At 47.9% G+C, this 13,212-nt stretch overlaps 1 protein-coding gene across 6 annotated transcripts in view; it reads left to right on the top strand.

Annotated features, from left to right (window-relative positions):
* Nucleotides 1–13,212, top strand: part of FANCE (FA complementation group E) — a 202,486-nt gene that overhangs the window by 93,733 nt on the left and 95,541 nt on the right. For 5 of the 6 annotated variants that reach the window (XM_085651094.1, XM_085651084.1, XM_085651086.1 and 2 more), the window contains 2 exons: nucleotides 4,941–5,084; nucleotides 9,001–9,124. In XM_085651094.1, the coding sequence (XP_085507220.1) occupies nucleotides 4,941–5,084; nucleotides 9,001–9,124 (268 nt within the window). The remainder of the gene's footprint in view (nucleotides 1–4,940; nucleotides 5,085–9,000; nucleotides 9,125–13,212) is intronic. The other variant, XM_085651089.1, reaches the window with a different exon arrangement.

The raw sequence follows: 13,212 nt of genomic DNA, 5'->3' as shown, positions 1-13,212 counted from the left end.
ACTGGACTGCTGATCTGGGAGGCCTGCTTTTCTGTGTGTTGCCTTGCTGCTCTCTGACTCTGCTGAAGGAGAACAGGACTCTGCCTTCACTCTAAGTGATCTGCAAGGGTTTATTGGCTTTCCTCAGGTATATCAAAGTCTCTACCCCTTCTCCTGTCGTTGGCTCTCTGGAAGGGTCCCAGATCCTTTCAACATGGATTTCGACGCATCTCCTGTCTATGTGTAGCAGAACCACTACATCGAGCTGGTTACAGGGAGTAAACTCTGCACATTTCCTTAGAACCAGCACTTTGTCTCCAGAGATCGATGCATCGTACAGCGTATCGCCACTGCTGCAGCTTGGTGAGATAAACACATCCCCTCGACTTAGGGGCAGAATCTAGTGCATCTCTGGACGCCAACACCCGTCTTTGGAACTGACGCATCTCCTTCACGGTGTGGAGAAGCCACAGCCAGGTCCTTGATTCTTTCCATGGCCCCCTAGTCACCCTAAATCCGCCTTTCGCTTCTTTCTCGGTCACAGAAGGGATGTACAGCTGCATCCTTAACTGCCCAGCCCTACAGTGCGCAAGCTTTCCAGTGGTACCTTCCGGCCCCGTGGGTAGGGTGGCCAGCGGTCTGGTTATTCCACCAGCCTTCCCCAGCAGCCACAGCCTCCAAACCCTCCTAGTCTCCCCCTTTACCTTAATAAGCACATATTGGGTGGCATGATTCGCCATCACCTGCGCCACAAGTAGTCCATTACATCGGACAGGTGGGTTTTGCAAATTGTCCGAAAATGCTACTCACTCCACTTAGATACTGCCCCCTCCCTCCATGCCACCTACTTATGATAGGCTGACGGAGGACCACCTATCTCTTCTCCGCCAGGAAGGTACATTTCTTTTGCTAAAGGAGCTATAGAGAGAGTGCTGATGCAAGAAGTGGATCGTGGTTGTTATTCCTGCTACATTCTTGTGCCCAAAAAGGACGGAGGCCGTCGTCCTGTCCTAGACCTGTGCTCTCTTAACTTCTTCAAGAAGAATTCCAAAATGCTCACTGTTGCTCAGGTCCTATCTGCCCTGGACTGAGGAGACTGGATGGTAGCATTGGTCTTTTAGGATGCATATTTCCATATTTCTGTCCTGCCTGCCCACAGGCAATACATGCGGTTCACGGTGGGCCATGAGCACTTTCAGTTCGTTGTGCTCCCCTTTGGCCTCACCAGCACCCCTCCTGTGTTCACCAAGCTGATGGTGATGGTTGCAGCTCTTCTGCAGAGATCAGTGGTGCTGGTCTTCCCCTATCTCGACGACTGGCTGTTGAAGGCAGGCTCGGCCCAGGCGGTCGTCTCCAGACTACGGCGGACCTCCTGTATTCGCTGTAGTTAACTAGCAACGTGCCAGAGTCACACTTGACTCCCTTTCAGATGCTCCCATATAATAGTTGTTCTGGACACGGTGCAGTTTTGGGCCTAACCTCCCAAACAGCGAGTCCAGGATATTCAGGCTATGATACCAAGGTTTACCCTCTATCCTAGATTTTGGTGAGACTGATTCTGAGGCTGCTGGGCCTTGTGGCCTCCTGCACTCTGCTTAGGATACATATCTGTTGGCATATGCAGGTTCTCCAGTGGTATCAGAAGCTCCAGTGGGGAATCTCTCTGACATAGTCCAGATCTCGGAAGGAGCTGCAAAAGATCTGCAGTGGTGGTTAACGAACCGTGATTGGGTCAGCAGAAGACCCCTCTCCCTTCTCCAACCAGATCTGACAGTAGTGACAGATGCATCACTCCTGGGATGGGGCAGCCATCTGGGAGAGTTGAAGATCAGAGGACTCTGGTCTCTGGCAGAATCCGGACTCCACATCAACCTGCTGGAGCTCCAAGGGATCTGATTGGCATTGAAAATCTTTATACCCTCCATCCAGAAACGTTTTCACAAACAACAACACCGCTATGTGGTACTGCAACAGTCAGGGCAGTGTGGGGTCCTGGACCCTTTGTCTAGAGGCTCTGGGTCTCCTGACATGGTTGGAACAGCAGTGCATATCCCAGTTGGTGAAGCATCCACAAACTCATCTGAAGATGTCTCGCAGATCACGAATGACATCTCCATCCGAAGGTGGTGTAAGCACTCTTTCAGCAGCGGAGAGAGCCTTGGTTAGATCTGTTCGCCACCAATCGAGAATACACAATGTCAGCCATTCTGCATGCTAAACTTTCCAAGGCGGCTCTCATTCTGAGACTCTTTTCATCTCAAGTGGAGCTCAGGCCTCCTGTATGCCTTTCCACCCATTCCACTCCTTTCCAGAGTTCTCAAGAAGATCAGGAACGACTGGGCGCAAGTCATCCATGTGGCTCGGGATTGGGCACGGAGAGTCTGGTATCCTGAGCTGTTGAGCATGGCCATTAGTCCTTCCATCAGGCTGCCCCTTCGGGAGGATTTCTGTCGCAGCAGCAGGGGAGGGTTCTCCGCTTGAACCTGTCAACGCTCTGCCTCTTTGCATGGAAATTGAGCGGCAGCAGTTGACAGCTTTCAACCTTCCTCTCAAAGTCTGTGACGTTCTCTTGCCAGCCAGGCGACTCTCCACAAATATAGTTTACGCCTGCTGTTGTGTGAAATTTGTGGCATGGTGTACAGAAAGACAAATTGATCCCCAAGCTGCCCCTCTTTCTCAGGTTCTCTTGTTCCTCCTTTCCCCTACCCAGCAGGGCTCTGCTCTGGGCACTCTGATGAGATATCTCTCTGCTATTTCAGCTTTTCTGCGGTTGCCTGTCAGCCATCCCTTTTCATATTCCCTATTGTGAATAGGTTGCCACCTTCTTCCTTTATTATGCCCCATTGTGACCTCAATCTCAGCCTCACTTTCCGTATGTGTGCTCCCTTTGAGCCCCTGCAAAATTGTCCTCACAGGCTTCTTACCATCAGGACGGCCTGGTGGCAAGAACATCTGCCTGGAGCATCAGTGAGCTTCAGGCTTGGTCATCCAAGCCTCCTTATCTTAACATCTACCCAGACGAACTGGTGCTTTGTACGAGAGCTTCCTTTCTGGAAGAGGTGTGGCGCCGCGGCCAGGGCGACTGACTCCGGAATCTGGGGATCACGGTTCGATCCCTGGCGCCGGCAGCAGATTAGCCCAGCACCATGTGACTCTGGGCAATAGCTTGCTTAATCTTCCCGGCGGCCCCCAGCGCCTAGAGACCATTACGGGTGATTGTTCGCGCTTTACAAATGTGGATTATTATTATTATTCTCCCGAAAGTGGTCACTCCATTTTCTGTAGACCGATCCATCACTCTGCCTTTTATTATGCTCCGTCTCATCCCTCCTAGGAATAGGAGCGACTTCACCCTCTAAACCTAAAAAGAGCATTGTCGTTCTAGCTTGATTGCACACGAGAGTTCCGAGTGGACCACCAACTCTTCGTGGGGTATGTTGGAGCAGAGAAAAGACAAGATGCACAGAAGAGGACCATCTCACGATGGATCATGCTCTGTATCAAAATGTGCTATGCATTGACTAAGAAGCAACCCCCTGAGGGTTGAGTGCTCATTCCATCAGAGCAAAAGCTGCAACCACTGTGTTAGTATGCTAAGTTCCAGTCCTGGACATGTGCCAGGCAGCGACGTGAGCATCCTTGCACACGTTTACCAAACACAACTGCCTGGATAGTCCGGTCCGTAGGGATGGGCACTTTGCCTGTTCGGTCTTGCAGGACTTCCTCATGTGAAATTGGTCTGCAGACCCACCTCTGGTGAGGTATTGCTTGGGTATCTATTCTAAGTTAAGGAATCTGTGGCTAGAAGCCTCTATCAGATGAACAAGTTACTTACCTTCGGTAATGCCTTATCTGGTAGAGAATCTATCTAGCCGCAGATTCCTTACCGACCCACCCATCCTCCCCATTCTGTGAATGGATTTCTAGGGACAGGGCTTTTCCCTTTCAGGGCCCTAATTTTCCACGCCAGTGGTCAGTGTACTTCGTGGCTATGTGTTTAAGGCATGGAAAGTTGCAAAAAGGGACTGGCGTCCACACGCCTGGGTGGCGCCTATATAAGCACCACGAACATTACTTCCAGCCTGGACCATGCCAAACGACACGATCTACCAGTGCGCAGGGGTACTGCACATAAAAAAAATTCCAAATCCAGTCTAACGTCTGGGGATAAATCTAAGGTAAGGAATCTGCGGCTAGATAGTCTCTACCAGATAAGCCGTTACCAAAGGTAAGTAACTTTTTTTTTGATTACCTGGCCAACATCTGTAACTTTTCCAGAAGGTGATATTCTTTGTAAGTATGTATTTTTTTTACAAAGGCAGTCTCTTTGTGAAAATCGTGCATGATGTTTCTTGAACAATGTTTAAATAAATATAAAATGATCAGGTTACATACAACTTTTAGAACTTTTCGTGCATAATTTTATTAAAGTTAAAACTCTAAATTATGTCTGAAAAACTAGGAATTGAATGTGAAACGGTTTTTACATTTGCATAAAATTCATAATGCTGGTAAATTATCAAAGTTATTCAGGAGCCTTTTGCAGCCTTTTTGCAAACAATCACAACTTGAATAATAGTTTTTTAACTTGTTTGAAAATAGTGACAAACCATTATAAAATGCGTATATGGGTTTCATTGCGCTTTTTATCAAAGGATCACTTTTCGCCATAAAGTAAACATGATGCAAAAAATACTGCCCTCCCTTAGTAGGGAGTACAAATTGTTCCTTTAACATCATGATGTGTTCTTACAGATTGAAAATGGCATCAATTTGCTCGCCTTTCTTAAGTTTGCCCACTTTTCATGCGGGTCACTGCTCATTAATTGCCTCTCGGTGCTTCCTGCATCTTTCTGTGACATTTTGCCTCTCTTCCACCCAGGTTGTTACTCCATCATTTTATTCCTTTACATGTCTTGTGCTCTATAGCTGACAGTGTAATTGTATCCATCTCCCTTCAGCTGGACGTGCTGTGTTCGCTACTGCAGGTGTCACAGCTCTCGGAGCAGGCATTAGTAGAGTTCTGCACCAAACTGCAGTCCCTTTGCCCTGATCTCAGCTACAGGAACGCAGCAGTGCTGTCCAAGCACCTCTTCCTGCACCGTGTGAGTATGAGACCACTGCTGTGTGGGGGGGGTGTTGGTTGCTGATGAGAGAATGGGAGACCTTGGATTTCTCTTCGCCGTCCTTTGGAGCTGCACCTAATAACGCTTACAGTATAACACATGTATGTGTGAATTATTTATACTCCTACAGATTCAATGTTTGCAAATCATGGTGTGGAGTTCTGGACAGAGCTGCTGACTTTGGAGCTGGGAAACCAGGTTTGAGTCTTGGCGTAGGCTTAACATCCTGTGATTCCGGGCAAATCACTTAGGGCACGATTTAGATCTTGACAGACGGGTTACTCAGTCACAATGGTGATGGATATCTCGTCCGCCGGAATATAAATCTCATAGGATATGATGTTGTGACAGAGTAACCCGTCCGCCAAGATCTAAATCTGGCCCTTAATCTCCCTGTGCCTACCAAAAATGAATGTGTCCAGTTACTGGTGCTCGTGTAAAGCACTCCAATACCTTCAAGTCGAGTTCCCGCTATATAAAAACTGCACACAAAAATGGCCAGCTGAATTGACCTTAAATGGCCAACTGCATTAGCAAATTTCGTTCTTTAGGGAAGTAGAAACCTCTGGAATCTGGTAAAAGCGGTAGGGATATCTAGTATTCACTGTGAAAGAATATGGTTTTATGTGTATCCCCTGATAAAATTGTCCTACGGAGTATCCTGCCTTGAAGGCTGTGATCAGTAATTGGGAGTCACCTCTCGAAGCTGTCAGTAGATACTGGGACAGCATCTGCTTAGTGGGACCATTCACAGCAATGTTAACTAATCTTTACAAGCCTGCTTGAGATGTCACATGCGTCCCTTTTAATTTATTGAACTGCACTACTAATCAAACTATAATCATGTGTTATGTTTAGGGTTTGGTATAGTACAGCATACACTGTTTACACATCAGCTGAGTGATTTTGTGTTTAATTGCGTCCTAGCAGTTCATCTCATTTAAGACTGCTCTTGTGGAACGCTCGGGTTTAGTTGTCTGCCCTTTCACCAAATAATGCAAGACCCTCCCTGACCACCAGTCTAATATTTCACTCTTGTTTGGAGTGTTCACATGCTAGATGTGCCTTAAACTTAATCTTATACATTTTGCCTGCAAGTGGCCTGTTTTTACTGTTATTGTCAGTTTACTTTCATTGCCATTTTCTGTCATATCTCAGTAGATGTCTCCACAAGGGGTTTGGGGAAGGACGAGTTTTCAACCCTCCACCATCGTGTGTACTGTGTGTGTTTGTGTGTGAGGTTGTTGCAGGTGTCTTATTTTGGGTCTCTTGGATTTGTTGGTGTGCATGTTGTACGCCAGGCAGTATTTTTTGCATTGTTCTGTTTCTGTGATGTTCTACTGAACTAGCTGTCAAGCCTCAAACAGTGCCAAGAACCACGTTTTTGTAAGGAACATGGAGAAGAGACTGGGGTTGAACTGATGAACGTGAGAGAAGGTTGATGAGAGGAGAAGCTTGCAGAATTGTCAGTTGGTTCATTGAAAGATGGTGGTAGAGAGGGCCTAAATAAAAGGGTGGGTGGAGAGGGAAGAAACGAATTTAGAGGTGAGGGGATGGAGGCCTTGCACCACAGTCCATGCTTTGAGTTTTCACCCTTAGTCTCATTATGCTTTGAGAACCTGACCGTATTTAATCCATGTTTGCTATGCGAGTGTTATGATTGCTCCCCATATCTTGTCTTATAGAGACTACATAATATTCCCCTTTTTTGTGTCCTCTGTCCTTGTGTCTGCTGCATGCGGCTGTTGATTGTCATTTAATTAATACAGTTTGAAATTAAACAGTGGTAGCTTGTTGCCCCATGAACTTACTTATTTTTTAGACCATCGCATGCCAGATGTAGGTGCATAAAACAGTGCATGGTAAAGTAATCCATCCATTCACAAGTTACCTAATCAAATATGCTGTGATGTGGCTCGAATCTCAAAATCTACTTTATTTGAATCTGTTATTATTTCCAAGCCCATCTGTAGAGTTACAATTGGGAATACTCAACGTTTTCGATAGGAATTCCCCAGTGGACTTTGTCTGTATCTTAGGATCAGCTTTCCTTTTGCTGCGCTTTGCCTTAGTTGACCACTCTACTTTCTTTCCCTTCCTTAGAAAGCCTCTCTTCAAGAAACTCCTCTAGTCCTGCTCAGGCAGGATATGAACCGTGCCTATCTTTTCTGACAGGATGGGTCCATTGGTGTCTGTTCTGACGGACAGGGATGTTAGAGAAATCTTCTGTGAAGAGACGCCGACAGCCAACTTTGGCTCTGGCCGGACAACGGTCGCAGGCTCATTCATTGTCTTGACGAGTGGGAAACTGGCGCCTGCTGCATCGGCGCACCGATTGCCATCATCCAATCACCTTTAAATCGTTCTTGTTATTTAAGAGAGTATCGTCACTAATCTAATTATAGAACTGTAACTCGTATCTCAAGTTAGAAAAATGTATACTTGGCCATCCTTCCTAAAAACAAGCACTGACATAGCCAATAGGTCTCGCCTTTGGGACATTATAAGTGTTTAGCCATGCAACAGTTGATGTTGCACCAAGGATATTGTGCTGCATAATTAAATACTTATAATGTCCCAAAGGCGAGACCTATTGGCTATGACAATGCTTGTTTTTATTACTATCACCCCCACCCCTGTCTCACCACTTTTTATTTGCAGCAGCCGCTATTAATCAAATCCTGAACTAAAACACATTTCTATCGTCCTCTCTCTCTGAAAACCGGAACATGTACTAAACTCACTGAAATCTGTTGAGACAAATAGTGAAAATCCAGAACTGCCCCCTACAAATCTGGCAGGCCAGGCCACCCTATGCAAACCTCTGTGGGCCCTTTGCAGTCCAACAGTGTCACAGGGGTGCAGAACCTGTGCCCCGGGGGCACTGTGTGTAAAATGACCCCTGGCCTGTGTTTATACATTTGCACCAACTTGGGAATGACTCTGCTACAGCACTACTAGCATTTTAAGGGTGTGCCTGACATGTGCCTCCCTCTTCCCCAAACCTACTGGCCTTTCCAAGGTGCTTCGGGCTTGACATGCAACTGTCATACAGAGTTTTCAAGTGTCTCCTTTCAATGCGTGAGAACCTCAGCCGGTCCGAGTTTCCCTCTGCATTTTTTGACTTGTAGTTCTAATGTTGTACTAGAAACAACAGGACTACAAATCCCAGACTGCAATGGAAAAATCAGAACTGGATGCGGTGCTCACTCATGGAACTAGGAAACACATGATCTCTGGTGATGTGAAACATAAACATGTTCCGCTATCCCCACAATGGCTGGTCTTACATTTCTGCATCTTTATTATAATAGAGGTTTGGGGAGGAGGGCAGGGTTGTAAAAGAGGAATAGAAGCAGGACATTCCACAGTCTCTTTCACGTAAATCCAGTTAGTGGTGATAACATTAAGATGAAAAAAATGCTTTCCGGCTACATTCTCTTAAAGAGAGGGACCAAGTCAGGGAGGGAAATCGAGCGAGGGCAGCCGCGCGAGAGACAAGCAATTAACAAATCTGATCACACTAAGAACGCCTGTAGATGCTGAGGGCCTGTCTGCGTTTCCCTGGCGGGAGTGAGCAGCACGGCCCCATAATTGCTAACAGACGCTCCTGCTCGCTCCCGCAAGGGAAACGCCAAACGTGCAGTAGTGCCCATAGAGAGCAATGCAAACATGCACGAGTTTTAGCGGAAGTCCTGAGCGATGCCAAGAGGTCTCTCTAAGCAGCGTTGCGTGCTGCGTAGGCGAGACCTAAAAAACTGCGGTAAACTCGGAGTCTGAGCCAGTCTAGCTTGTTCGATTGTGTCACTGTCATGTCTGTTACCTGTTGTCCGGTGTGCATATCTTTACCCCACAAATGTATGCAATGACCGGTTATGTCTCTCATCCCCTGTAGGTTCTACTCCTCACCAAACCTGCGTCACGGCTTCTCCTCACAGCCCTCACCTTGTTCAGCTCAAGGTACGCACACGCAACTTGCAGCGCTCTGATTGGCCCGCTGCTGTTGACTCCAGAGAAAGGTAATTTCAGAGGCAATTTCAGAGGCGGGCTCCTGCATGTGATTGGTTCATTTCTCTAAACCTGGCCTCCTGATGGATACTTCTGCCTGCAGATTCCTTATCGTTTGAACATCCCCAAGCACCGGATGGGATCCTTCAGCTTGTTATACCTCTGCCTTCTTCGCTGATAGGTGACCCTGGCTCTATCTTGGCTCCGGACAGGATGCAGGTGTAATCTTCCTGGAGCTATCCTGGCGCCATCCTGACATCATTTCCCCTTTTTCTGTGCGCTTCAAGCTGCTGTCCAGGAATTTTCCTATTTTCAAACATTTTCTCTTTAAAACGTTTTGCCGTGTGTTAGGGATGTTTCTTCCTAAGACGTTAGTTATATGGACAGGTGTCATTTCAGACTATCACGAGGTCTGCCATTGATGTCTCGGCCCAAAGCACTATCATTAGATTATACAAACTAAAGTGAACAAGGAACAGGAGGCAACATTTTTAAAGGTGCGCGATGAGCGGTAGGCTCGGCGTTGTTCACGTTCTAAATCAGTTGATAGCACATTCCTCCCTTTCATTAAAATCTTCTAAGGAAAAGATGATGAACAACGAGAAGAAAAAGGTTCATGAAGACTCCTCTCCCAAGCACTGCTCTAGCTCGAATGACAGGCTGCCTCTGTGTTCTCCACCCCCAGTGGAGTCCTCCTCTAAGACTGAGCTTGTGGACATTGTGAGAAGTTGGCCTGATGTATGATGTCACTAGTTCTAGTGTACACCTTATATCAGTCCAAATACCCTTATGGTGATTGGTTGTAAAGTCAACCTTATAGACCAGCTATCCTAGTGGTAGCATGGACAAGAGCAGTCTTAGGCTAAACTCTGAATGGCATGTGAAGCCAGCTGTGATACCATATATAATCCCTTGAATACCAAATGAAAGGACACCACAACAGATATATATATAAAATAAAGTGTATTTATTCTAGTCAAACCCTCAGCACTCTTTATGAGATTAGAGGTAAGTACAACACAGTCTTATTTAAGTATACATTAAGTCACACAGGTAAGTAATACAGTTAGGCCCTAGGGGCCACGCAAACCATATACTAAGTAAGTGGTATAAGGACCACTGTCACGGAAATAGGATAGGCCTAGGCCTAGGGAATCGCTGGGGCTACACTATACTACCAAAGGTTAGGAAGTGGGAGGCCCACGGGATTCAGGTGCAGAGTGGAAACACTCACGCGTAATGCGTAAAAGTCAATAGCAATAGTACAGTTTAGAAATCGATAGATTTAGGACACTTCCAGAGTAGCTAGGAAGTCGAGACTGGAAAACTAGACACTAGGATAGTCACTATCCTGATGAGCACCGGAGTACCCAAGTTACCTAGCCCACAGGCTGCGGGTGCATAGGGGTGAAGTTGCGACGGTTTTCGTCGTCGACTCCTATGGATACCTGAAGAAAGATGCTGACAGGCAGTCAGTGAAGAGTGTCCGGTGGATCCCAAGGCTGGGATCAAGAAGAGAGGAGACCTGCAAGCAGAAGGGACAGAGTCAAGGTCACTAGCCAGTGACCACGTGGAACCAGGAAGGAACCAGGCGATGTTGTGAAGATTGCAGGTGAAGGTGAAGCTTGTCGCTGCAGCCAGGAGGACCAGGAAGCGTCGAGGACGACCAGGACCAGGAGGCGAGCTGTCCCACGAAGGCTCTTGCTGTCGGCGGCGTCGAAGTTGGACTAGGACTCACCAAGCCTTGGCAAGCGGAACCCACGCAGAACGGAGGACTTGCTTCTGGTGCAGACCAGGAAGGTCTGGGATGCTTCTCTTTTTCAAAGGAGCAGGAGCCAGTCTGGAGGAGCCAAACCAGCGATGAAGATTTCAGGGTGCGTCGTCACAAAGGCCACTAGCCAGCGGGCAAGCAACCGGACAGACGCGGCAAGCAGGAAAATGCTGAAGGGCCCCACGCAGAACTCGTGGAGTGTGGGGGGCTGATCTTCGGTGCAGATGGTGCTTGGGGGTGGGGCTTCTCAATCCCCGGTGCACAACTTTGAGGGTGCCTCAGAAGCTGCGCTTGAAGATACTAGCCACTTTTCCCAGGTAGCCGGTCCCACGTCGCTCGTCGCCTCCACGGATCTCAGCTCTGCTGTGGATGTGGATCAGGGTCGGAGAAGTCTGGAAGTCAAGGCTCTGGTCGGGCTCTGCAGTCGGTTCCTCGTAGAACTTGGGCAAAGCAAAGGGTAGTCTCTTGATGGAGCCTGTTTGCACAGGGTAGCCACTCCTTGGCCACAAGGGAGATTCTTCAGTCTTCTTCTTTCGTCGAATGTCGAAGGTCCAGAGTTTCTGTTCAAGTTTGCAGGTTCAGGATAATCTAAAGTCTTGAGGCCCAACTCCCACTCTTATACTAATCTGGGGGGCTGGGATACCTGCTAGGTCACGCCTTATGGGTGGGACCTGGGAGGGGGGTGGTTACACCCCCTTCCCTTTGTCCAGTTTCGCGCCAGGACTGGGGCTGGAGTGCCCCAGCACCGGTTTGAACTGGACTATGCATGGGACACCTTGTGTGCCCCAGGCATGTCTCATTCCTTTCAGCCCTCCCTGCCCCAATACACTAAAGTCTGTCTGGGGAGGTGCTAGCACCTCCCCAAGCAGGAAACCTATTGTCCAAGCCTCCCTTGCCAGGATCACTCCCAGCAGCAGGGGGTCAGACTCGTGTCTGTGGCAGCAGCATCCATTTTGTGATGCTGAGGCTTTGGTTAGAGTTAAACAGCAAAGTAGGATTTTAACATGTCTCTCCCTCTAGAAGGGAGGAATAATATTCTCATCACCAGAAATGGTATGGGGATATTATTCCAAAGTGTTAGACACCTTACACGACATGTTTTGATAAAGCCAAACCATAGTTACCATAACCGTTTAAGATTATAAGGCACTTTAAGAGTATATGGTAGGCTATATCATAGAACAGCTATAAGGACATGGTTCCGAAAGCTGCAGACAGGCTCAGCTCATGCTAGAGCACCATCTCACATGTTACCAAGCACTCTGCCTCCAGGATTGTTAAGGCCTGCCATAGGAGTGACTGATAGGTACACATGTGTCTATATATAAGGGTAGATATAGGCATACTATATCTAAGCAAGGGGTGATTACACGACCTTGCCCCAGCTGAGTGATCAGCCAGTTGTGTCTGATTGGAAGGCCAGACCAGGGGTGGCATAATACATGCTGCAGCCCCTGGGAGGCCTAGGGTACACCTATGCCCTGGGTACCTAGGGTACACTGTACAGGGTCCAATAAGGTGATCCTTACCAATTGGTTATGTACCTAGGGTACATGGAGTCCATTTTAAAGAGAGAGCAGACAGCCTGAGACCCTGAATGGCAGGATCTCAGGCCAACTAAGTCGAAAAACCAGCTAGACACTAGGCAAAAAGTTGGGGGTAACCATAGTCAGATATCCACCTTCCTACACACATCACCCCGGATCCATCGACTTTGGGCCCTGGGCAGTGTCTGGTCCCAGACCCGGCTTTAGTACCAGTCCAAACTCCATTACCAGGCCCGGCCCCCAATGCCATTCCTGGTGCCATGCCAGCATCCATCCCATCCTCCCCTGAATTTCCATCACAGGTACCAATCCGGCTTTGTTCCTACATGCCATGATGGCATTGTTCCGGAGTGCTGCGGGTCCTTCTGGTGCGCCCAAGTTCCTCATGAAACGAGTTGGGCCTTCGATTGGTATGCCGCGTCCGAGGTTTCCTTCCACGCAAGCTAGTTCCAATGTTGTGTCCTACCAGCAGGAGTTGTGCCGGCAGCACATTTTGTGCTGGAGGCTCCTCGTCAGTCTCAAGCAACTTGGACACGAGGGCTGTCCAGTAGTGCTTCTGTACGCAGTGGTTCCAAACAGGAGTGATCTGTCAGGCATCAGAATCTCTCCAGCGTGGCAACAGATTTGCTATGGTGTTAGTTACGGGACAACCTGGTACACGTGAAGCCCTTTTGCACATTACCAGCAGTGTCCACAGTAGTGACAGATGCAGCCACCCTAGGGTGGGGTGTGCATCAGTTGGAATTAGTGGTCACAGGATTTGAGTCTCGAGGTATTGCAG

Source organism: Triturus cristatus, chromosome 1_1 (assembly GCF_964204655.1).
Source record: "Triturus cristatus chromosome 1_1, aTriCri1.1, whole genome shotgun sequence".
Lineage (NCBI taxonomy): Eukaryota > Metazoa > Chordata > Amphibia > Caudata > Salamandridae > Triturus > Triturus cristatus.
Note: the sequence above shows the minus strand (reverse complement) of the source record. Positions and strands in the feature narration are given on the sequence as shown.